The 27,122-nt window shown below is 39.2% G+C and overlaps 1 protein-coding gene across 3 annotated transcripts in view; it reads right to left on the bottom strand.

Moving 5' to 3' along the window:
• The window catches only part of CSTPP1 (centriolar satellite-associated tubulin polyglutamylase complex regulator 1), a 161,546-nt gene that overhangs the window by 87,735 nt on the left and 46,689 nt on the right, over positions 1-27,122 (bottom strand). For all 3 annotated transcript variants that reach the window (XM_090261785.1, XM_090261782.1, XM_090261789.1), the window contains exon 3: positions 5,344-5,474. In XM_090261785.1, coding sequence (XP_090117911.1) covers positions 5,344-5,474 — 131 coding nt within the window. The remainder of the gene's footprint in view (positions 1-5,343; positions 5,475-27,122) is intronic.

Here is a 27,122-nt window from a genome sequence, read left to right on the forward strand (position 1 = left end):
TTATTACTATTACTTCATTTCTGATATTGTATTTTTTATGTTTAGAAATTCCACTTGGATCTTTTTAATATTTTCCATTGATCTCTTAATCAGATTCATATTTTCCTTTACACATTTGATTATATTAATATGACTTAAAATAACTGTTCAAAGGTCCTTCTTAATTTGCTCATCTCTGCCATTTCTGTGTCTGTGTTTCTTAGACTGAATTTTTTCTCCTAGTTTATGGGTCATATTTCCTGCCCCTTTTTAATGTCTAGCAATTTTTTTTTTAAGATTTTATTTATTTACTTTTCGAAAGAGGGGAAGGGGGAGAGAGAGAGAGAAAGAGAAACATTGATCGATCGCTTCTCTCACACATGCCCCAACCAGGAACTGGTCCCGCAACCCAGGCATGTGTCCTGACCAGGAATCGAACCAGTGACCTTTCTCTTTGTGGGAGGACACACAACGAACTGAGCCACACTGGTCAGGGCTTGTCTCGCAATTTTTAATTGGATGCCAGACTTTATGACTTTCATGTTGTGGAGTGTTGGATGTTATTGAATTTTTTAAAGGAATATTAATTTTGTTTAGGAATACAGTTCAGTTCCATGCATATCAGTTGAATCCCTTTTTTTGCTTTTAAGTCACTCAGGACTCTATCCGATGCCAATGTTCTGTGTATTTTGAGGTTTCTCAACTCTGACTGGTAGAAGTGAGAACTACCCCTAGCCCTGTGTATATTCCAGGAATTGTTTGGCCTACTGTTTTCTGGTGGTTCTTTTTCCAACCCACATATGTGCAGAGTTTATAGCCAAAGACTCAAATATTCGCTTATAGCTCTCCAGAACTTATGAGCTACTTACTCCCTCCTCTCTGGTACGCCGCCCTGTAAATTCTGGCTACCTTGGTTTCCCTAAACCGCAGTTTCTGTCTCTTCAACTCATCTCCTCAGCAGTCAAAGACTGCTGTGCTCTCTGACAGTCTTCTTTCCTGCACTGTCTCTTGGCAACTGCCTCCCAGGGACCACAGTCCTGTTTCAGACACTGGACATTGTCTGATTTTCTAGTTGTTTATGGCAGGACAATTCCCTCAGTAGGCACTTCTTCATGGGCAGAAGAGGAAGTACCTATCATTTTATTAAATGAAATATATATATTCATTGGTAAAAGCACAAAGCTCAAAATTAAATTCTAATAAACTATGAAAATAAACCATGGACAAAAGCACTTTTGAGTCAATATTCCTAAACAGAAGTGAAGATTTACTTTAGGGGAATTTCAATCTTTGTCAGGCTTGGAAAATTCAGATTCATCTTTCTACATTGAAAAAGTGAGAAGTTGAATTTTAAAGGCTTATTGTGTTTGAGAAGATCTTTTTGTTTCCAAGAGTCTAAAGTTGCCTAGTAGCAAGAGTTCATTATAGTCTTCATGAGGCTATTCAAAATTCAGACACAGGAAAATTAGCATTGTTCAATACTCAAATATGTAGAAATGACATTGCATCCCTGTACTTGCTAAAAAACTTGGATAAACTATTTCAGAAGGAATCAGGTCCTTAGTTTTCTACAAGCGGCTTCATTTTTAGATGTATTATGCAGGGATTCTGCTCTTCTTCGCTACCTCCCAGAAGAGTTATTTCCTCTGGATAACGCTATAGTACGTGCACGGTGCTCTAAGGAAGTTGTCTGCAGGAGAACAATATAGTAGAGGCTCCACTGAGTAGAAGTCTGGTACTTGGAATTCTAATTGAAAAAATGGGGCTTAATACTTTCTTCTGGAACCTTGCCTCTGAATTTTTTTGTTCGTTTTGGATTAAAATTGGGGACTGGCACATTCTGGGACTGAAAAACATTCCAAAGTTTCTTGGAAGAAACAGGGAATAGAGTAAAACTATTTAACCAAAGGTTTTAGTATCACCTAGACACAAATGTTGCATTTGGTCTTTAAGAAACCAGAAACTGTATGATTAAGACGCATAGCAAAAGATATCCAGTATAAAATCTAAGTCTTGTATAGAAACAGGGAGAACTTGGAGGTGCTCCCTCTCAACAGCTGGATAAATCAATCACTGGCAGCTGTTATAAGAAAGATAAAGAGACCCACATCTGCTTAGAGTCCAAGTGCTATATGGATCCCTTGTGATAGTAAATAAATTCTTGAAGAGGCCCCAATTCTAAATCAGGAAGAGAATTAAGGACATTTAAAGACTATTTTCCATAGTTATCTACCTCCCTGTACTATTTCACAGAAACCAGCTTTTTAATATAGTGAGCATTCGATACATTTGCTGACTGATCAGGAAATAGTACAAACCTCACCTATACATTCAAGTTCCCGGTTTTGCTTACGTAGGGACCAATGGGTTAGCTTTTCTGAGGTAGTTTGCCTAAAGCTGGGTCACGTTGGTTTTTGCCCACAAGTACGTCTGTAAAGGAGACAATGCTATGCTCAGCACACTAAATATTTCTTGTGCAACAGTGTGACTGAGATGGATGATCTCTAGAGCTCATGTCACAGAAAACTGTATGTGACTGGACTAGCAGAAATAGTAGAAATAGCACGTGAGCAAATTAGTAAGTCTGAGTTCTAGTTCCAAATCTGTTACTAGTTCATTGTGCAATTGTACAAGTTATATAATTGCATTGTTTATAAAATGGGCACAAGAATACCTACCTTACCAATATTTATTAGGAGAGTGGGAACGGTCTAATAAGATGCGAGGCAGAAGAAGTTTTAGAAACAAAGTTTTAGTAGCTATATATAAAGTAGCAGTAACATCCATTAGAGCAGGACGGGGGATCTTATAAATTCCACAAGCAGGGAGTGTACCTGTTCACTTACTCTCTAACCCCTGTGCCAGGCACGTGGTAAGTCTACCAGAAATACCTGTTGAATGAATGAGGAAATGGTTTAGGCCTTCCTCTATGTTACAATCACTAAAGAAACTGTTCTAAAGGTATTCAATACTAATTTGGAATAACACAATATGAAGGTGGGAACACAAACATGGCCTTAAAAGCAGATGTGAATAAAGATTTTGATGTAGAGATTCTAAATCTTAAAACTTCTGAGCAATTTAAACTAGTTTAATATTTTGAATGTAAAAATCTAATTCCATTTAAAAAAAATAAGTTCTCAGTGAGTCCCTTTTGCCCTTCATCTCAGCAAGATCTTTAAAGTATCAATAAAGACATTTTTTAAAATTCTCACTTCAGGATATGCTTTTTAAAAAACATTGATTTGAGGGAGAGAGGAAGGCGGCGAGAGAAAGAGCGAGAGAGGGGAAAGAGAGAAGTACAGGGAGAAAGAAATATCAATTGGTTGCCTCCTGTATGCTCCCCAACCAGGAATCGAACCTGTAACCTTTTGATGTACAGGACGATGCTCCAACTAACCAAGCCAATAAAGACATTTTTAATCAGTGTTTTTCTTAATATCTTCCTTAGAATCTAATCAGAATGTGTCATACCAACAGTATGCAAATACAAAAATGACTTGCATTTCCCAGTGTACATAGCTCCTCTCAAGAATTTGTAAGGTGAAATGAAAAACTTACTTTAGTTCATTTTATCCTACTTCCCAAAATCTATATTTCTAAAACCTGCCCTATATTTCCTGCCGCTTACTGAAGCTTTTTAACTGTGTCCCAAAGAAATATCAACTTTTCCAAAACTTATATTGTATTATTCACATTAACGAAAAGGTGGAAGCAATCCAATGTGCATCAGTGGATGAACGAAGGAAGGAAACGCACACACATACAATGGGATGTTATTCAGCCTTAGAAAGGAGGGAAATTCTGACACTTGCCACAGCAAGCATGAACTCTGAGGACATAATATTAAATGAAATAAGTCATTCACAAAAGGATAAATATAATATGATTCCACTAATATGAGATACCTAGAGTAGTCCAGTTCACAGAGACAGAAAAGTAGAATGGTGGTGGCCAGGAGCCGGGGGAAGGGGAGAATGGAGTTAGTGCTTAATAGGTACAGTTTCAGTTTGGGCGGATGGAAAGTTCTGGAGATGGACGGTAGGGATGGTTTCAGAACTATATGAGTGTACTTAATTCTACAGAGCTGTACACTTACCTGGAAATTCATCACTGGCCTTCTTATCCCCCTTCCATGGCCAATCCTGCAGATTCTGTCTAAAAGTACCCCTTTCCATCCCTGTGATGCTGCCTTAGTTTTGGCTCTTGTCATCTCTCACTTCAACTCATGCAAGTCTGCACACTGTGCTCCCAGCTTCCAGTCTCGCCCGCTAAGCCACTTCCCTGCTGCCTCTAGAACGCTCTTTGTAGAACTCAGGTGTCATCACACCACTCTTCTTTCTAAAACCCCTCATATAGTACCTACAGAATAAATACAGCTTCTTTTTTTTAAGTTAATTTATTTGTTTGTTGTTTTGTTTATTTATTTTTAGAGAGCGGGGAAAGGAGAAAGAGAGAGAGAGAAACATCACTGTGTGGTTGTCTCTCACTCACGCCCCCAACTGGGGACCCGACGTGCAACCTAGTCATGCGCCCTGACTGGGAATCGAACCAGCCACACTTGGTTTGCAGGTCGACACTCAATCCACTGAGCCACAGCAGCCAGGGCACAACTTCTTTTTTATGGCAAAAGAAAGGTCTTTGTTTATTCCTTTATAGACTCACCTCCCCTCACCTCCTCCACGAACTCGAGTGATTCTGATATCAGTTTCTTAAAATTCCAGGTTCTTTTGTGCTTCTACACCACAGCACATGCTCTGCCTAGAATGCCTTTCTCTCCTTTATCCATGTGGGCAGCTCCTACTCCTCCTTCCCAACTTAGATCAAACAGCCAGTTCTCAGGAGCCCCTTTTCTAATCCACTCTCTTGCCCTTTTCTAACAATAGTATCCCCATCCCACCCCCCTCCTCAGGAGTTTCCTTCCTTGCATTCACATTAATTCTTGAATTTACTGCATGGTATTTTAATATTTGCCAAGAGTAAGGGCTCCGGAGCCAGACTGCCTGGGTATGAATCCAACCCAGTCTTTTGGTTTAAACCTTGCCAAGGTACTTAACCCCTCTGATCCTCAGTTTCATTAGTTACAGTATCTACCACAGAGAGACGTTGTGAAGAGTAAGTGAATTACTACACGTAAAGGGCTCAGAGCTTCCCCTGGCTCTTAATATACTCATTAGTGATGGTGATGTAATTGGTGGTAGTCCTGGAGGTAATATCTCGGACACAAGACAGACAGCTCCTCAAAAGGAAGGTGTGCCTGAAGCCTTGAATAGCATGCATTCAAACAATATTTACAGGAACAAAAGAAAGAGAGAAGTGTGCGAGGAAGAAAAGAAGGCGAGGAAAGAATTTGGGAAGACTTACCGCCGTTTTTGCCCACAGTTCGGAAGCATCTCCAGAAAGCCCGTAAGAATGAGGCCCTGTTGTGAGGGGTGGCTTGGATGAAGCTGAATTCCCGAAAGAGAATGTGAGTGCCCTGACATACGCTGTTAAAACTGCAAAAAGAAAAATCAAGAAGTCATCATTAGATAGGTAGTTACAGGAGGCTGAAATCAGAATGAAAAATCAAGAACAGGGAGAACCACTGCCAAAAAGGGGGAAAATATTTTTTCTTCAACAAAACTGAACTATAGCCCTGGCCTGGTAGCTTAGTTGGTTAGAGCATCATCCCAATATGCCCAGATTGTGGGTTCGATCTTGGTCAGGGCACATACAAGAATCAACCAATGAATGCACAAATGGGTGGAACAGCAAATTGAAGTTTCTCTCTCTCTTCCCCTCCTTCTCTCTCTCTCAAATCAATAAATAAAAATATTTTTAAATATAGGAAATCTCTGAACTATAAATTAGACTAAGTCCTTCCAGAAGGAAGTCTCTTCACATAACCACATCTCTCCTAAAACGGTGAGAGTCCAATTCCCCCGAATGCTTTCCTCCTCCCATATACACACACTGAGGGTATTTTAACCAGTCATGAGAGCATCTCTACAGAGGGAAATCTTTCAGTCTTTAATTGAATGACATTGGCACTCGTATCTTTTTGGAGAATACTTCTCTCCCTACATTTTTTTGAATTATGTTTCCTTAAAAATATTCTTTCTGTACTCTGACCTATATCAGCTGCCATAAGAACAACATAGCTTATGGGACATAGCTTAGCTGGTCTGTTCCAGTTTAGGGGTGGTGCTGCATACTTCTCTGACAATAATCTCAGAGGAAAATCCATGTGCCAAAGGATATAAAAGGTTCCAAACAGAACACTAAAAGCGAATAAGGAGAACAAGGGTAGAAAGTGGCCTCTGAATGAAAGTATGAAGCAAAGCCCCAGGGCCCAAGTGAATCATGGTTTAAGCTGGGCTGGGGAAGGGGAAAAAATATACTCCATTGCCTTTGGGTTCTTCTGCCAAAGAAGTAAGTAGAGACTGTAGAGCCTCGCATAATCTAAAAATGGAAATTCCACCAAAGAATAGGCAATTATCCAGTAATAGACACTACCAAAGGCAGCCTTCAGGTTCCAGAAAACTCCTCAATTCCCTGACAGGTATTGTAAATCATAAGTGGAAAACGTGTTAATTTTTATAGAGAGGCAGATATCAAAATGAAGATGGCAAGCAACAGAGGGACAGTGGTAATTCCAAATGCCACTTTTAATTTGTCGACTAAAAGGAGAAAAAACGTTCTGAATCTCTGAACTGAATAGGAAAAAAATTTCAGGAGCCATGTATTCCAGTTTTCTTTTTCCTGACCAAGTTCAAAGGGAAGTGTCTCACCTGTCTTTAACATGTAGTATGCTAAAAATTAACATCTTCCTTTTAATATTAACAGTGCTATATGAAAAAGCAAATTACACACTCTTCTTCCCTCTTGGAAAAGGAGCATAGAAATCTACTTCTAAGACACTATGAGGAAGCATGAGGACAACACGTGGCAAAGAATTAGGTTAGAGGAGAGCTTTTTAAAAAGCAGTGAAAGCGTTAAGCTAACCATACAGTTTGCGACAGTGCTATTTATTGTCTTGAGCAAAGGAAAATTAAAAAGAAAGCGTATGATCTGTTACAGGTGAATGGAGTAGGCTACATTTTTAGCAGATGAAGTCTAAAATGATAAAATTCTAGCCTAAACTTAGGAAGCTATGCAGCAAAAAATTAGCCCCAAAGTGTGCTTCATACCCCACAAGAGAAAAATGCCGGTATCTAGGTCACGAGACTCGCTTTAAAGGAGCTAATACTAGTAAAATTATATCCTTAGTGTAGCTTTTAAAAAATATCTTTAAAAAAAAAAACTAGGAAATAATTTATGCATTAAAGAATCTGGCTGAGCTTCATTATACAAATAAGTACAAATTTACCCCAAAATTTATAAAATAGAAATTTTATTAAACAAATTGATAGAGTGAGAGCATATAATATTGAATAGCAAAAGGTTTACAACTATATTTACACCACTGCCTTTAGATAATCTGTACTGATAAAAATCACATTTAGAGCCACGGTTCTTCCAAAAAAATTTCACATTTAACTAAAAATAAAAATAATTAGAAACATTTGATTAGGATGGCAGTTGGTTAGTACAGGGCTCATAATCACTTTACCTAAAGAGTTAACAGATAATCTTATGATCAGTGAAAATTCTTTTAGATAAAATGGCTACAAGGAAAAAGCAGAATAGGCAATATTGCTCAAAACTTTGCTGTTCCTCTTCAACCTGAAGTACCTTTTTTCTACCTCTATTGGTTAAAATTCTATCTAAGCTTTCCATACTCTCACAAATGCCATGTTTTACACTAAGTCTTTTCCTGAATCTACCTCCCACGCTCAATTCCCAGCACACCTCACTTGTAATTCTCTAATGGTGCTCACAATTGCTGCCTTGTTGTAAAGTTACTGGACTTATTTCCCCTACTAGACTCTACCTTCTACGGAGTAAGCAATTAGGTTGTACTTCATAAATGTCTTGTGGGGAAATATTTTGAAGCTGTGAAAATAGACTGTTAACTTGTCCAACTTTCATTTACTAGTTTCAACATCTATTGATAATTCTTGCCAGAAGCAATAACAATGAGAGTTTGCCAAGTGGCAATTTTTCTAGTTACGTCATTTCATCTACATTTATAAATTGACTTTCTCTAGTAAGGAAGAGCTTGCCTTTCTCATTCATTAATTCATTCATTATTTATTTACATTAGTCTGGATTCAGGGATTCTTACTTTATTCATTAGGTTATAATCCTTTATTATCATATTAATTTTGGAGCTCAAATTATCCCAGCTATAGCAGTGGAAGCTACTTCAAATTGACTTCTATATTCTTTTACATGTTCACAGAATTCTTTGATTATTTCTTTACTTTTTGATAGAATAAGATGTTCCAGACTCATCTTGTTCTTTCCCTACCTCATTGTAGAACCAGCCATTTCTCCAAGGAGCCCAAGTTGCTTTTAGTAGAAAACAGTGTTTACAAACCAAAATCTAGGTAGGTGCTGAATGTGCTTTTCGCTCCAAATGTGATAGTGCTTTCAGGCTCTCTCAGAAGACAGTTACAGAAACTGATGAAGGCATATACACACATGCGCCCTCACACACCCACACCCCCTATATTCATTTCTATATCCTCGCTATCTACATATATTAAAACCCATGGGTTTACACTGACTCAATTCCAATTCACTGCTGCAGGGTACCTTCTATTCTTTTCCCTTTTTGTATGTGAAAATTTTTCTTCTCATAGAGGGAAATCTGGCTCCCATTATCTATAATATATATTTACTTATTTGCTCAGTCCTAAAGTGTACAACAATTGATAACCTATACTTCTGTGAAAAAGGAGCCTACTAATTATAGTTCAATGCTTGCTTAGAGCTATTTTCGTTTTTGGTCTGAGAGAGGGGATATAGTCCAAATACTGTGTTCCAAAATTGCTTAGTCTCCCCAATTCCCTCAGTGTGTTTACATTATTCACTTGAAATACAGTTTGTTTCAGTTGTTTCTGTTTGTAATCAATTTTAGGGCCCAATGTCCTTGTTAATTATATATATAGATATCTTGCCAGGGCAGACTGGACCCATAGTGTGGCAATACCTTCAGATTAGGAAGACTCAGAATAAATTACACAGCTGGTAAGAGACAGAGCCAGGATTCAAACCCAGGAGAGAATTACAGCAGTTCCTCTCTATATCACGGTTCACTTATCGCAGCCTCTCTGTATCGTGGGATTTTAAAAAATATTATATTTAATTATTTATCACAGATTTTTTGTTATATCATGGGATTTTGTGGTACTGTATACATATGTTGTTAAAGTTATGTAGGTTTAAGAGTGTAGAATATGTTTAAGAACATATTATAAAAGTGTTTATAAAAGTGTGGAAAAGGTTAATAAGGGACTGGGAAAGGTTAATAAGGGACTGGGAACGGTTTATAAGTGTGTGGGAAGGGCTTATAAAGCCTTACAATACATATAAATACTAAAATAAATGTAAGTTTCCTACTTCGCAGATTTTCACCTATCGCAAGGGGGTCTAGAACGTAATACACGCGATAAGTGAGGGAACACTGTATTCAATATGAAGTTGAAAGCACCTGCCCCTCTTGCTGGCAACTAGTTGCCTTCCTTTTATGGGGAGGATGCTTACTGTGATCGCTATGAAGGTGTTTGCAGCACTGGCAATCCGTGATCCTGCAATTCTGTTACAAAACAAATACTTTATCTTATAAGTAATTCTGTGGTTGTATATATCTTTTTGTGGTCATATAATAAGTTTTTATTTTTATAAGTGAAATTTAAATGCTCCCCTTTAAATCAGTAATATTTTTTGATTAAACACTTAAAATGGTGGGCTGACATTAACACTTCTGAGCCTGAATGCCTCATAAACTTGACACTTAAAGGATCCCATTGTAAGTCTCCTGGTTAAGATGGCGACGTAGACAGACATGGCTCACCTCTTTGCACAACCACATCAAAATTACAACTAAAATATAGAACAACCAGCACTCAGAACTCTCAGAAATCGAGTTGAATGGAAATCTGACAACTACAGAATTAAAGAAACTACATCCATCCAGACTGGTAGAAGGGGGGCAGATGTGGAACAGGGTGGTCCCACACTCCTGTGTGGTGGATAAAAATTCAGAAGGCATGTCTCAGGAGCAAGGAGTCCTAGCCCCACACCAGGTCCCCAGCCCAGGGTTCCAATGCCAGAAAGATAAGTCTCCACAACTTCTGGCTTCAAAAACCAGTGGGGATTGAGTCGGTGGAAGAAACTGCTGGAGCCCCAAGCAGTTCCTCTTAACCCACACATGGACTCACTTACTCAGACTCACTCCCTCTGAGCTCTGGCACCAGGGTAGCAGCTTGAAAGGCACCAGTGGCATACAGGGAGAAACTGAAGTGTCTGGTATCAAGACAAGCAGAGGCCATTGTCCCTTTTCTAAACCCTCCCCCCACAGAGCTGGCAAGCTAGTGCCATATCTGAGACTCTTATCAACCTGGCTAACACTGTTTGACCCACCTAGGAGATCCCCAGAGACCCTGCCCTACCCAACTTATGGGTGCACCAAAGCTGCTTTTCCATATGAATGGCTGGGCTTGGCTCATGCTTCACAACTTCCTAAATCCTCTCAAATGAGCAACAGTTGGCCTCAGTGAGCCCCAGGCCCAGCACTAGCAGCAGTCAGCCTAGAGTCACAGCTTGGCTTCGCCTGGGACTCTCCAAGCCCAGCACAAGTAGCAGCCATCTCAGATTGCTTTGTAGCTCAGGCAGGGTGGCCCCGGGCAAAACACAGATAGGGACTGACCCTGGCCTGCACCACCTGGAAACCCCAGGGCCAGGGCACCCAGTAGACAGCCACAGACCACAGTAGAGCACCACCACCCTGCCCCTGCAGAGATGATCCTCCACGGAGGGTGGAGGTTGGTGGTCAGTGGTCACAGCCAATCCTTGCAGATGAGTGGCCTGGATAAATCCCTCCCATTGATCAAAAGCAATAAAGGCTCAACTACAAGAGGAGGGTGTACTCAGCCCACACAGGGCACACCTTGACTATCTAGCCTGAGTGATAGGGGGTGCTGTGCCACTGGACCCTACAGGACACCTACTATATTAGGCCACACAACTAAGACATGTAGTCAAAGCAGCTCTACCTAATACATAGAAACAAACACAGCGAGGCTGCAAAAACAAAGAGACAAAGAAACGTGGCCCAAACAAAAGAAGAGCTCAAAACTCCAGAAAAAGAGCTAAATGAAATGGAGTTAAGTAATCTATCAGATGCAGAGTTCAAAACACTGGTTATAAGGATGCCCGAGGAACTTAGGGAGGACTCAACAACGAGGAAAAGACCCAGTCAGAAATGAAGAATACACTGACTGAAATGAAAAACAATGTACAGGGAAACAACAGTAGAGTGGATGAAGCCACGAATCAAATCAATGATTCTGAAAATAAGGAAGCAAAAATAACCAATCAGAACAAGAAGAAGAAAAAATAATCCAAAAAAAATGAGGATAGTATAAGCAGCCTCTGAGACAACTTCAAGAGGTCCAACATTTGTATCATGGGGGGGAGGGGGGCGAAGAAGAGAAAGAGCAATTAATTGAAAATCTGTTTGAAAAAATAATGAAAGAAAACTTCCCTAATTTGGCGAAGGTAATAGACATGCAAGTCCAGGAAGCCCAGAGAGTCCCAAACAAGATGGATACAAAGAGGCCCACTCCAAGACACATTGTAATTAAAATGCCAAAGGTTAAAGATAAAGAATCTTAAAAGCTGCAAGAGAAGAGCAGTTAGTTACCTACGGGGGGAGTTCTCATAAGTCTGTCAGCTCATTTCTCAAAAGAAACTTTGCAGGCTAGAAGGGATTGACAAGAAATATTCAAAGACATGAAAAGCGGGGAGCTACAGCCAAGATTGCTCTACTCAGCAAAGCTATCGTTTAGAATCAAAGGGCAGATAAAAGAGCTTCCCAGACAAGAAAAAACTAAAGGAATTCATTCTCACCAAACCATTATTTTATGAAATGTTAAAGGGACTTATTTAAGAAAAGAAGATCAAAACTATGAACAATAAAATGGCACACACAAAAAAAAACCAAATCTATCAACAATTGAATATAAAAAACAAACTAAGCAAACAAGAAGAACAGAGACAGAATCATGGATACTGAGAGCATTTTGATGATTGCCAGATGGAAGAGGAGTGTGGGGATGGGTGAAGAGGTGATGGGATTAAGAAGTACAAATACGTAGGTACAGAATAGCCAGGGGGGTGTAAAGTACAGTATAGGAAATGGAGTAGCCAAAGAACTTACATACATGACACATGAAGATGAATATGGTGGGGAGATTGCTTGAGGGAGTTGGAGGTGCTGGGTGGAGGTGGAAAGGGGTCAAATGTAGAAAAATCAGGACAACTGTAATAGCATAATCAATAAAATGTAATTAAAAAAATAAAAATAAATTAAATGACTCAGTAATCAGATATTTGTTATCATGTTAAGCTAGTGTGAGTCCTGGATGCAATTTTATTTTCTCATTAAGTAACTAGAGCTTCAGGGGATGGGTGAAAAAGGTAAAGAGATTATGAAGTACAAATTGCCAGTTATACAAATAGCCACTGAAGGACTACCAAGGACATTATTAAATATAAACATAATAATAGTAGATCTATCACGCAGACATGTACATTCCACATATAAAGAGCAAAAGAAGCAAATTAAAATATTCCAACTCATTCTAGATGTGCCATGAAGCAAAATGTTCAAAGCTCCTGCAATGTTGCATATCTTCCAAATGCTCCTTCCTTTTACTCAAACTGAAAAAGGTCAATGGGCCTTGATCTACATATTTAGACTTGACTGTAGCAGTGCAGAGTCTTCTTTAGGCCGTTCTCTTACCCTTTTTTCTTTCTAAAACCAGGCCAGCTCACTAGAACAGACTTCTGTTAGAATCAGAGTTGTCCTCTGCTGTTTTGAGATGAGCTTTATTTGGAAGGAATCCTAAACAGATCTGCCAAAGAAGCAAAATATGAGGACAAATCGCATCCCATTATGGAGCGCAAATTGGCCACACCAAGGTGGTACAAACACAGAATAGGGATCAGCCTTTGAAAAATCAGTAAGATCAAAGATCCAAAACAGCTTAGGAAGAATCCCGACAAAGTAAGCTTCTGTTGCTTCTATAAACAGAAGGAAGGACATTCTGTGTAGAGGGAAAAGAAAACTTTCATGGCATATTTCCCACTAACGGACTGACAAAATTAGCAGACTGGAGTTTTGTTTTGCAGAAAGTCACCGAACCCTAAAGATTATATATATATATATTCCTGCGGCATGATTTGTCCCAGGAACTCACAATCCCTGGATTTGTTCTCCTTCCTTGTGAAGTTCGGATGAAGTCTAAGCCCTTAAGTGTTTTCTTTCCATTGCCTACCTGCCACAGAATCTGGCAACGCTAACCCGATGAGAGAAATCAGCAGAGCATGTCCGCTTTGTCTGCGTTGCAGAGCCCAGTGGGGTTTGGACAGCACACTTGAACAGAATTGCCTCACGCCAATCCCTTGCTAACAGTGCTACAAAGAAGTTTGTGCACAAAAGTTTAATGCTCAGTTTCTAAGAACTTCTAATTCTCTCCTGCACTGTTGTTATCTCTTGTTCAAGCATACAACACATCTGTTAAAGGAAAAAGTAAGTGAACAATATGATAGTACGTCCAAGGAGAAATTTAACAAAGTGTGGCATTAACATGTACATTTCAAATAAGGTTAGATATGCATCAGGTGAACCAACGGCACATTCTCCATTGACCAGGAAGAACCAAGTGTAAAAGTATAGAAAATAGAAATAGACCGCACTGCAAATGGGTACTCAAATCCTCTTCATCTTCTCATTCCAGCACTGGCTAAATTAGAAGTAGAATGTCCAAGATCTTTGGCTTCTAAAAAAATGTCCCAATTTTAGGAAGAAATTCAACAGACACTAATCAATCTTCAGTCACTTTCTAGAATAGGCAAACCAATTTGTGAGAACTGAGTTGTCACTGAGTTGAATGGGATTCATAATTTCTGCACAGCAAAACAACTCCATCAGAGGCTTATTGGTTCACTCTAATGCCTTAAGCACTGGTATTGCATACCGAGATTTCTTCTGCCTGAGTAGCCCTCAGCAACAGAGCTAGTTTTCAGACCATGACATCAGTGATATCACATTTGACTGCATTTTGAAGAAAAGAACTCACGAGACAGGCCCTGAAAGCTGTGGAAAGCTTCTGCAATGGTCAGTATAAGCAATGTTGAGTTTTCTCTCCTTGCTCATATCATCAAGTGTTCTTCTGTCACCAAACCCCAGAAAGAATCTTCTTAAAGCACTTGTCCCACGCACGCTGGGCTGATGCTAAGGGTGAAGGAGAGTGTTTGCAGACAGGGTTATCTCCAAGCGCATTCTCCCCAGGAAGGCTAACCAAAGGACTTAGTTCTCATGTGCTGTTTCCTGAAAGTAAACTCTCTTCCTTGGATCTTTGTTTTTAATTCAGTGAGGGCCCCTGCCAGAGTTAAAAATGTTTCAAACTCCCCTTTCAGGACTTCAGACTTCAAAACTTATGGCTGAAGGCCTGGCATGCTGTGGTAAACTTGCAATTGCATGTCAGTGGGGAAGCAGGATGATTCATTCACATCTGCTTACCCCTTGCAATTTAAGTGTTAAGGAACTTCTCTTATAAGGTTGTTTACTCCATGCCAATAGAAAAGAGGAAATAAATACATGTACCTCAGGATGGGAGACCAATGCACAGAGCACTTGGAGAAGGTTACTATATACATGCTCTTTACAGCATGTTAGAAATTTAAATTATAAAAAGACAATATAGCAATTTATAAAATGCTTTCCATACACTATAAAAACAGAAAAAATGTATATAAATTATAATTTTAACTACATTAAAGGAGGTCTGCATAAGGAATATATTAAAAATTTAAAAGACAATTGTATTCACTAATTGTATTAGGTTTGTTGGCTTATAACTGACTTCTTCCTCTGTCTCCCAAATATCCTGTTAAATTTCTATAATAATTTTTTTTTAAAACAACACATACCATAAATATCTCGTTTGTCTCATTCCTACAAGGTCTCTAAACAGATCTCTTGATAACAGAACTTCCAGGAGCTTGCCTAATTTCACTTGAAATTCAGAGCAATCGTGTTTTCATGGTCTCCCTGGGGAAACATCCCTGGCCTTACAGGAAAAGTTCCTGGACAAAGAATATTCCACTAGAAGGTTGCAGTATTTCTGTTATCTCTCGCCTCCAGCTACATGTTACATCTCACGTTCATTCATCTGTGGTCTCTAAACCTATCACCTGTTATTTCTTTCTCTTCAGCTCTACCTTTTAACATCCACATCTCTTCTGTCAACTGGCTCACCCCATCCTTTAAGTGAGAAATGTTTTTTAAAAGGGGGGTGGGGGCTGGGGAACACAGACAATAGCTTGAAAGTAAACATGTATCATAGAAAGAAAAATATTATAGAAATACCATATGATCCAGCAATTCCACTTCTGGGTTTACAGTAAAAAGAAATGAAAGTAGAGACTTAGATATCTGTACACCATGGTCATGGTACTGTTGTATTATTCACATAGCCAAAAGATGGAAGCAACCCAAGTGTCCATCAAAAGATTAATAGATAAACAAATGTGATATATGCATACAATAAAATATTAAGCCTCAAAAATATATTATTAAGCCTCAAAAAGGAAGGAACTTGTGACACATGCGACCCAGGTGGACCTTGAAGACACGGTGCTAAGTGAAATAAGCCAGGCACAAAAAGACAACTACTCCCTGACTCCACTTATCTGAGGCGCCTAGAATAGTCAGATTTACAGAGAGAGAACGTGGCATGGTGGATCACCAGGGGTTGGGAGGAGGGAATGGGGAGTTAGGGTTTAATGGGTGTAGGGTTTCAGTTTGGGAAGATGAGAAGTTCTGCGATGGAGCGTGGTGAGGCTGCGGAAACAGTGTGACTGTGCTGAGTGCCACCGAACTGCACACTTAAAATGCTCAAAGTGGACATTTTTAGGTTATGTATATCTTACCACAATAGAAATTAAAGAAAGTAAGTTATTGGTGTCAAATAGTCAGTATGTATACTTAGAGTTGCCTGATGGAATGAGGAATTGGAAGTTATAAGCAAAATGTGACTTAGAGTGGTTCTGAAGTAGAAATGGCTACAGCACTGCTACTTAGAGTGTGGACCAAAGAGAGCAGCTTTGGTATCACTTAAAAGCAGAATCTCAGGCCCCATTCCAGACCTACTAAATCTGCTTCTGCATTTTAACAAGATCCGTAGGTGATTCACATGCATATTAAAGTTGAACCCTGGCCAGTGTCGTCGTCGGCAGCCGTCCGTCTCGAGAGACGATGGTGTAGCTTCTTATGTGAAGCTACAGAGCCTGGGCAGGGTGATATGGAGGGTCTGTGGCTCAGTGGATTGAGCACCGGCCTGCAAACCAAGGGGTCGTTGGTTCAATTCCCAGTGAGGGCACATGCCTGCGTTGTGGACCAGGTCCCCAGTTGGGGGCATGTGAGAGGCAACCACCCATTGATCTTTCTCTCCCTCTCTTTCTCCCTCCATCCCCCTCCCTCTAAAAATAAATACATAAAAATCTTTAAAAAACAAACAAACAAAAAAAGTTAAGAAGCACTAGTCTGGGGTAAATCTAATTACTTTCTAGCTGTGTGACTTTGGCCCAGGTACTTAACCACTTCTGTGCCTCAATCTTTTTTTTTTTAATCTGTAAAATGGCGGTAATAGGAATACTTACTACATAAGGTTGCCAAAGGTTAAATGTGATAATAATGCATGTTGTATAATGCCTGGCACATTCAGGAACTATTAGCTATTATTACTTTGCTGTGCAGAAGATCTGTGAAAGTTGATTTTCAGGGCTCTTCTAAAACATAGTAGACTTAGGAAGTCAATATTTCCCAGAAAATAAGAATAGTGCATTGCTTCAAGAAATAGTTTAAAAAAAAAGAATATCTGGGAGATTTGGTTTTGGAAAAGTCCAAAGAAACGGAAATACTTTCTTCAGAAGACCCAATAGAGTAGAGGTGTCAAATTCATTCACAATGGGGCAATTCTTTTTTCTCGGTAAAGTAGGGGAGGACCAGCCTAATATCATTTACAAAGTGTAAATGGAATGGAAGCAGTTTTTAATGAAATAATGTCATGTTTTTAAGATATTTTGGGGATCGAGTGGTATGTTTTCCACATGGCTGAAATCCTCACATGGGATATAAACTTTCAGCTGAAGTATCACAAGTATATTTGGCTCATGTGATAAAGGACCAAATATTTGTCTGAGGGAGCAAGGTGGAAGAGAGTGAAATAACGACAAGGGAGGAGACACAGGGGACAGCTACACAGGAACCCACGGACTGCTGGCTCCTGGGCCACAGCTCTCAGAAGATGTCGTTGCGTTCCTGATTTCTCTGGCAGACCTTTCCTTGTCCCAGAAAAGACTTCTGGAGACAGAGAGGATTAAAAAATAATAATATTGTTAAGAAGTGAGGTTGCTGGGCTTGCACTTTACTATCCGGAATCCCTTTATCTTTCTTGAGAGCCCCCCAGATCTCTTTTATTCTAGGTCAGTAATTTAACACTCTCAGCTCTCAATTCAAAGCCTGTAATGACCTTGCTGTGCTGAATTATTAGCCCAGGATATAGAAAAAGTGAGAGAGGGAGGGAAAAAAAAACACTAAAAACAACAGAGGCCTTTTGATCAGAGCACCAAACTGCAGTTCGCTGTAACTCAAGCTGCCTATTCTTATATGGCAGGAATTAAGGACTCACCCTGCCAGGCAGGACCCTATTAAAAGACAATAGCTGTTTGAAAAGGGTAAGCAAGTTGATATGGATATAATAGGCCACATATGGGGGCCCCTTTATACTCTGAAATAAAGCTCCTTCTTAAGAGTTGTGAGCTGAGAAATCCAGTATTCAGTAGGCAGGAGGAGGAGGCGTAATAGAAGAGAGTGGGTAGCCATGCAGAAATGCTTGACGGGGCTCCAGGAAAAATGGAGGAGAGCTTTGGGGAGCCTGAAGAGATGAGCATCAGTCGCTGAGGAGAGAGGATTGCAGGATGGCCAGGTGCGAGCTTTTTAGGGCCAATGATGACAAACGTTTGGCTGGAACTGATATAACGGTTAGTTTCTCTAATGGGTTAACAACAACAACAGAAACAAGCAGCAAAGTAGTACGCTCTTGCCAGGAATGACGCAGCTGGCAAAAAGTAATCCTTTCTGCCTTGTTTTACACAACCCAAAATATGAGCATCTTAAACTCCAGATGAGTATCATCCTAGTGCTACTAAATGTTCTTATTGTTTTTTTTTAAAGAAGGCCTGCAAAACATAGACAACGGACCCCAAAGATTTCACCTCTTGCCTACAATCTAAGCCCTCCTCAGATACAAAGAGGAAACCACAGGACACAGGACTTCTTACTCTATTAGTTAAACCATGTTTACTAGTTAACTCATGTTTGCTAATCTACCACCAAACGCTCTGCCCATTAGTGGGTGATGCTTCTAGAGAATCTTAAATCCACACAACAGAATTTTCTAAACACTGTTTTAGCTATCTGTAAGATCTTGTTAGTGTGTTATGAAACAAGGAATGATTTAAGAGTGATTCAAGGTATTTAAACGCTTTAATCTAGTTGTTTATGACTAAATTCTAAATCCCCAAACTCCTAAGCAAAAAATACCAGAAGGATATTTTTCTTTCCTTCACCACCATGTGCTACTTGCCAAATGAACAATTCTCCAGCTCCCATGCACTGCACTAGCTTGATGGAATCGTGTGTGCACACACAGATACACACACACACACACACACACACACTCACAACAGATCTCTAACACTTGTTCTACTAAGTGGTCAACAGGACACAAAACTGATCTTCAGCAAATTAAAGTGTTTTGTTGATTAAAGAGACTATGTAGACTCTGTTTCATTTCAGATGGTGTCGTCATGTAGGAAGGGAGGGATGAGAAATAGAGAGCAACGGAGAGCACCAAACACCATGCTCATTCCCCAATTCAGGCCTTCGCATATGGTGACCATATTTTTAGAAGTTCAACTTGGGATAGTCTAAAAAGGTTTTATTTGGTTTGCGGTAGGCCACTTCCAGGAGTGAGAAACAGCCTAAAGAGTACATATATACAATGGCTGGGTATGTTTAAATGCCATATTAATCGATAAATATTAAGAGATATATGGCCCATGTAACATAAAAAATTAAATTCATTAAACAGAACAGCATGTGTAGTATGGCACCATTTATAAAAATCAACATATGTCGGGTGTGTATATAAGCAGACAAGATGTTTGAAAGAACAGAGAAAATGGAGTAAGGATAAAAAATTGAAGAAAATTTCTCAGAACTGAAAGACACGAGTTTCCAGATTGAAAAGATCCTTTAAAGCCCAGCACAATGAATATTGATGCATATCAAGGCAAATTACTGCAAAAAATTAGCCTACATCTTTGATCGGGGGCGTGGCAAGATCACTTTGTAGAAGAGCAGGTAGGAGAGGAAATATTGGTGCAACTATCTTTGGAAAATATAATCTGTCAAAGTTGCCCTCTGGCCACAATTTACATTCCTCTCAAATGCAAAATACACTAACATCCTACCAATAGTAACATACGGTAGAAAATGTCTATGACCAAACTATCTTTCTAACCCCTCACTTACATGTCTTCCTGAGCCCTATTACCTCACTGTTACAGATTAAATATTTGTGTCCCCCTCAAAATTTATATGTTGTAACTTGTTGCCCAATGTGAAAGTATCTGGACGTGGGGTCTTTGGGAGGTAATTAGGTCATGATAGTGGAGCCCTTGTGAATCAATTAATTCCCTTATAAAAGAGGCTCAGGGGGAGCTTGCCTCTTCTGCCATGAGTACGCAGTAAAAAACAGCTATCTATGAACCGGGAAGCAGGCTCAAGAGACTCGGAATCTGCCAGAGCCTTGATCTTGAACTTCCAGTCTCCATAATTGTGAGAAATAAGTTTCTGTTCTGTATAAGCTACCTAGTCTACAATCATTTGTTATAGCAGCTTAAACAGACCAAAGCACTGACCACAGACCTTTTGTCATTCTCTAAATACACCATGCCTCTGTGTCCTTGCTCACGCTACTCCCTCTGCTAGAGATGCCCTCCCTGTTCAGTTTCTCTTCTCTATTATTCCTCTTCCAAGGACCACTTGAAGTATTAAATACTATCTCTTTCATGAAGCTTTCCCTGAAATTTGTAGCCGGAATAAATCTCTACTTTATTTATCCCAAAATATGCTGCATGAAATTCTACTCGGCACTTATTTACTAGCATCTTAATAATTATACTTACACCCTGGCCAGGTAGCTCATTTGGTTAGAGCATCATCCCGCTCTGGCAAGGTTGCAGGTGCAGCCCCCAATCAGGGCATATGTAAGAATCAGCCAATGAATGCATAAATGGGGTGAACAACAAATTGTTCTCTCTCTCTCTCTCTCTCTTCGTCTCTATCTCTAAAAAGTCAATAAAAAAATAATTTTTATGCTTACATCTGATTCTCCCTGAGTTCATAAGTTCCTCAAGTTCAACTGGCTCATTCATCTTATAGTCTTCACTAGCATGGTGTCTAGCATGTAGTAGGTCCACAGATATTGTAGAATAATAGTGTTTTTCTGTTATATAAATTGCCATTATTTCTGCTTCCCATGAGAATGACAGTGAATTCCTTGAGGACCATGTCTGGTAGAGAGATTAGCATATAGTAGGTGTTTAATAGGTACTGAATTTTAAAAATTAAAAGAAGACTAGGTAGTAAATGTCATTTCTCAGACTTTATTTTACAAGGTGCTGTCTTTCACTCTGCTTTTCTTCTTATCTCAGCATAATTGAGCCTTCCACAAACTGGCCCTATCCTAATTACATATTTTCTGTTTGTTGCTTTTCAACATGCACTAGTCGTCCACAAGTCAAGTTAAACTTTATAACTCCTTGCAGTGGATGATATTTTCTACTTCTGCTAATATAATTATATTCCACTAGAATGAAAGTTCTAAAATACTTTCAGGTAATTTACACTAACCCTCCTGGCTGAGAAAAACTGGACGAATTATTAAAAGCATCTGTTTGAAGCCCCTAGGCAAATGAAGAATGACAAGGCCACGTTACAAGAGGAGAAAACACAAAGAGGTGAGCCCAGCATTTGGGGCCACTTTTCCCCGTGGGCAGGGATGCTTAACAGAAAGGTCCATGCATTGAATTCAAGGGATTCCACAAAATTGGATATGAAAAAAATTACATTTTTAGAATTTGGATAAGCAAAAAAGAAAAGAGAAGTATTTTTACGTGACATAAAGCACTGGAGCATGGTGGTTAAGAACACAGACATTGGAGTCAGGCCTGCACTTACTAGTCTATGATCTAACCTCTAACTGGAATTTAGTATTTCCTTCAATTATAAATGTAAACATAGAATCAGTAATACCTGTGATTTTTTTAAACAATAGAAGTCTCAGATATTTTCTTATTACATTAAAGTTGTTTCAGGTATCACACAATATCATGTATATTCATCACCACTTCAAAAATAATGTATTATTGTACCCACTATTAGTTCTGGGGACCTCTGCCAGTCATAAAAGAGTCAGCCAATAGATAGAGTAGGTAATAATTTTGAATTAAAGTTAAGTTCCTGAGTTTTCAAATGATTCTTGATGGTTGGTGGTCAAAAAACTGGAGCTCAGGGCTCACGCAGGCTAGAGACAGGGGCTCTGGCTGGCACTCTGAAAAGCTATATCTAGAAATAGATCAGCCCTACCTGATGCTTACACCTAGCTTCAAATGATTTTAGCCCCTGATAGGATCAAGGTAATACAGGATTGCTAGTGCTCAGAAACAAATGTAAATCCTCCCTGAAAAAAAAAACGTTATTCTAAGCCTCACATTACCTCTCTAATTTTTCATATACAATGTACAGCTTTCAACTAAAGGGAGAAAAAAGTGTACTACAAGGTAAGACACTGGAGTAAAAAACCCAAGAGATAGAATAGATAATAGACACAGACCCACAGGGAATCCAGATAATGAATTATGGACTTTTAAGAAATCACGCTTTATTATGTTCAAGCAAATGAAAGATAAAATCTAGTAAAGAGACCATAAAAAAGAATTGAATGGCAATTATGAACTAAAATATACAATAACTGGAAAAGCTATACATTGCGCAATTTCAACCATATAACATCCTGGGAAAAGCAGAGCTATGAAGACTATGGACACTGGGGTGAAGGTGGGAGATAAACAGGCAGAGCACAGAGGGTTTCTGGGTCAGTGGCAATACTTTGTGTGATACTATAATGATGAATGCAAGTCATTATACATTTGTCCAAATCCACAGAACATACATCAAGAGTGAACCCTAAGGCAGACTATGGACTTTGGATATAATAATGTGTCAATGTAGACTGATCAACTGTAACAAATGTACCACTCTGATGAGGGATGTTGGTAATGAGGAAGGCTATGCATGTTTGGGGGCATGGAAAATATGGGAAATCTCTACCATCCTCTGAATTTTGCTGTGAGCCTAGAACTACTTTTTAAAAACAAAGTCTTTAAAAAACAAACAAAGAAAACATATTTAAACTACATGAGGTTTTCACAATAAACTACAGGAATAAACTATAGAAAGTAAAGCTAACTAACATCCTCTTTGTTGCTGGGGATAAAAAGAAGAAGGAAGGAAGCACCGGGGAGGGCAATACTAAGAGAAGTAAATAAATCCTAAGTTTCTTCATCAGTTTCCCCACCTTGTAATTTCTTTTTTTCCTTCTTTTGTATTTACAACAGACGTGGATTAGAAGTGCCAGAGTAAGATACAAAATGAAAACAAACAATAATTAGAATTAAGAACTCAGTAAATGGGTTTAACAGCAAATTAGACATAAATGAAAAGAGAATTAATGAACTGGAAAATTGGTTAAAAATATCCAGAATAAAGCATGAAAGACAAATGATAAAAATAACAGAAAATTACATAAGAGATAAAGGGTATCATGAAAAGTCCTAGTGTTTATGTAATCGAAATCCTTGGAGTGAAAACAGTGGAACATAAGTAAAATTGAAAGGCTAAAAATTGAGAACTTTCCAAAACTGGTAAAAGACATCAACTTTTTGATTCAAGAACTCTAAGACTCCCAAATAGTGTGAATATAAAGAAAAGCAAACCTAGGCACATCAGAGTAAAACCACCAAAAATGAATGACCAAGAATAAATATCCAAAAAGTAGCCAGACTATTTTCAGAGGTGTAAGAACAAGACTGATAGCTGACATCTCAACAGAAACAGTGGAAACCAGAAGATAATGGAGTGGCATATACTAAGTGCTAAAAAAAAATAACTGTCAACCCAAAATTTATAATAGAAAAAATTCCTCTTCAAAATGAAGGTTTATATATAGTTAATGGTTTTCAATTAATAAGTTCAAAATTTTCATAATTATGCTATGGTTATAGAAGATGTTAATATTAGTGGATGCTGGATGAAAGGAATATGGGAACTTGATATTATTTTTGCAACTTTTTTCTAAGTCTAAAGTTATTGCAAGAGGAAAAAGGGTGAAATAAAGATACTTTCAGAATGAAGGCTCCATGAAGGCTGGGATTCTTGCCTGTTTTGTTCACTGCTGTATCACCTAGTGTCTAGAACCCTAACACAAAGGCACTCAGTAAGTATTTGTTGAATGAATGAACAACAGTAGCAGTAGCTATCATTAATTCAACATAATATATCTTAGGCAGAATGCTAAGCACTTTACATTCATTATCTCACTTAATTCTTCCAATAATCATAAAACATGGGATTTCATATTTTATATATGACTGTCTCTATTCTATAGATGAGGCTATGCAACCTGCCCAAGATCACAGACTAGTAAGTGGCAGGCCTGACTCCAATGTCTGGGTTCTTAACCACCATGCTCCAGTGCTTTCATGTCACGTAAAAATACTTCTCCTTTCTTTTTTGCTTATCAAAATTCTACACACCCTTCCAGGTTGCATTAGTTAGTCAGTATTCTCCAGAGAAACAGAACCAACGGTATATGTATAGTTATATACAGGAGGAGATTTAGCTTATGTGATTATGGATTTGGCTTTTGTGATTTTGGAGGCCAAGAGGTCTCACAATCTGCCATCTGCAATCTGGAGAACCAGAGAAACTGATGGTATAATTCAGTCCAAGTCTGAAGGCCCAACCAAGAGCCAGGGGAACTAGTGTTGTAAGTCCCAGCCCAGGTTCAAAAGCCCAAGAATGGAGGCGGGGGGGAGGGTCAGTGGCATAAGTTCTAGTTAAGAGTTTGAAGGCCCAACAACTGGGAATGCTGATGTCCCAGCACAGAAAAAAAAAGGATGTCCCAGCTCAAGGAAAAAGAGCGAAATTCACCCTTCCTCCATCTCTTTGTTCTAGTCAGGCTCTTGACGAACTGGATGCTGCCCACACACATTGGAGAGGGCAATCTTCTTGACTCAGTCTACCAATTCAAACGCTAATCTCTTCTAAAAACAGCCTCACAGACACACCTAGAAATAATGTCCTACCAGCTATCTGGGCACATGTTAGCCTGGTCAAGTTGACACATAAAATTTTTGAATGTCGGCCCACGAACCAAGTGTCGCAGGTTCGATTCCCAGTCAGGGCACATGACTAGGTTGCATGCCAGGTCCCCAGTTGGTGGCGCGTGAGAGGCAACCGCACATTGATGTTTCTCTCCCTCTCTTTCTCCTTTCCCCTCTCTCTAAAAACAGATAAAGTAAAATAAAAATAAAATAAAGTAACCTTGTTAAAAAATAAGTTAATAAAAAAAATTATCAAAAAACATCAACTATCACACATGTCAAAACAAACTCTTCTATGCTTACTTATTTAACTATTTTATTTCCAATTATCTTCTTACTCTCATAGCACAACTTAATGCCATTAGATAAGGTCTTAAATTGCTCTCTGTTTGTTAATCAACAAACATTATCTCTACACTTAGATAGTATAGCCTGCTATGCACCTAGCTATGTAGTATAGTCTTATGGACCACCATGGCACATGCGGTTTGTCGTTGACCAAATTGTCATTATTATTATTTTTTAATTAATTAATTATTTATTTTTAAACAAGGTTACTTTTATTTTTATTTTATTTATCTGTTTTTAGAGAGAGGCGAAAGGAGAAAGAGAGGGAGAGAAACATCAATGTGCGGTTGCCTCTAATGAGACCCCAACTGGGGATGTGGTGTGCAACCTAGTCATGTGCCGACTGGGAATTGAACCAGCGACACTTGGTTCGCAGGCCGACACTCAATCAAATTGTCATGATTATGCAGCACATGACTGGGACGTCCTTTCTGCACACTCACCCAAATGCCCTTTTCTTTAAGTTTCCACTAACAATACTCTAGTAATTTCATTACAAACACTAGTTCTGAAGCGACAACAGGGAACTCGACTCAGGTGCCCCGAAAGCAGAGCCCGAGACGAGGATTTGGCGCCCGCGGCTCCCTGAGGAGTGCGCTGAGAAGGGAGACAGAAGTGGGCCGGGATCCGAGGAGGGTCCCAGTAGGCCTGGTCCCACTGTGAGCTCTGGAGGAGGAACCGCACCTCCACAGCGGTCCCATTTTGAGGCAAGGGGACCAGTCCTTTTAACGCCCGTGTGTCAGTCAGTTATTGGCTGTGTGACACCCTTGTGGTGGTGGGGAGGTGTTAAGAGCTCCTGTTTGGCGGAGACTAATTTTCTGGAGAACTGACAGCTGACCCCAGCAGGAAATTAAGGACGGACACCAATAAATGGACTACTTTGTCCCATCCCCATGATTATCACATATGAAAAAAGTCGTATTAATCACTTACTTGTTTTAAGCTCACTGTGATGAAATTTTGAACTACATTTTTAAAAAAGTGTTTCAAATGATGCTGTAAAGCCTTCCTCTTACTAAAAGATCTTAGAACTTGTTTACCACTTGGCTTTATCGAGCTTAGAATACAACGTCTTTTATATTTGCAAACATATTTTTAATAAAGTGCTTTATCTTTAATAAATAAAAAATAAGTATTACATCCTAAACCAGATTATATCCTCTTATAGGCGAGTGACCATCATTTATAATCCTACTGGTAAAGGCCACATTTGAAGCTTTGTAACAGTCCTTGATATTGTGGTAAAGAGATTAAAAATTTTTATTTGGAAAAACCATGCGAGGAACAGGGTTTGGGGATGCTTTAAAGGGCAGGCCTATATGGTTTAAGATTGTAAATATTAAATTTGATTCCGAAAAGTACTACCTTAAAAAAGTGGTTTTTACATAAATTTTTTATACTACCTTTTTCTCCTCATGGCAAGTTCAGGGCGATTTAAGTTCTGGCACAGCAGCATAAATCTCTTGGTTGAACCCCCCTGAGAGGGCATGTATGTTGCATAGAAGGTGAAGGATGAGAGTGTGCAGATGAACAATTATCCCCACACATGTAAACTGCAGCTTGCGTGGTGTAAATACACTCTCCCTGCCTAGAGCCTGTCTGTGTAACGTTCTCTCTTTGGGCTCTGTGGTTTCTCAATACATTCCAACCGTTTGGAGGCTGGAACTTGGCTCAGCAAGCACAGATAAACAGCTTCCTGGAGCAGGTTGCCAGCACGAGGAGCAATGACCTCAGCAGAGAATGTCTGCTTTTCATTACCCCGAGCACATCACTGTAGCACTAGAACTGAGGTAGGAACAATACAAGTTAGCTAGTCTTGACTGGCTCGGGTCTCCCATTACACTTGAATTGTTTGATGTTGGCAGCCAGAGGAAAGAGGGTATAGACAGAAAGTGAGGAAATGGCTTATAGGTGGGGAGCGGGGAGGACAGAAAAGCTTTCTTAGGCTATTCTCTGAATGAATGAACTAATGAGTGAAGCGCATAGCACTACACGGCTAATAGTTGAGCAGGAAATCATCAAATGCTTTTAATCTCCAAAAACAAACAAACAAACAAAACCCCACCAAATGCAAAGTAAGCAAAAGGTGATACAGAAAACAAGAGGGATTGACAAGTCCTCAAGAT

This window comes from Furipterus horrens, unplaced genomic scaffold, assembly GCF_987537825.1.
Source record: "Furipterus horrens unplaced genomic scaffold, mFurHor1.1.pri manual_scaffold_2, whole genome shotgun sequence".
In the NCBI taxonomy this organism is placed as follows: domain Eukaryota; kingdom Metazoa; phylum Chordata; class Mammalia; order Chiroptera; family Furipteridae; genus Furipterus; species Furipterus horrens.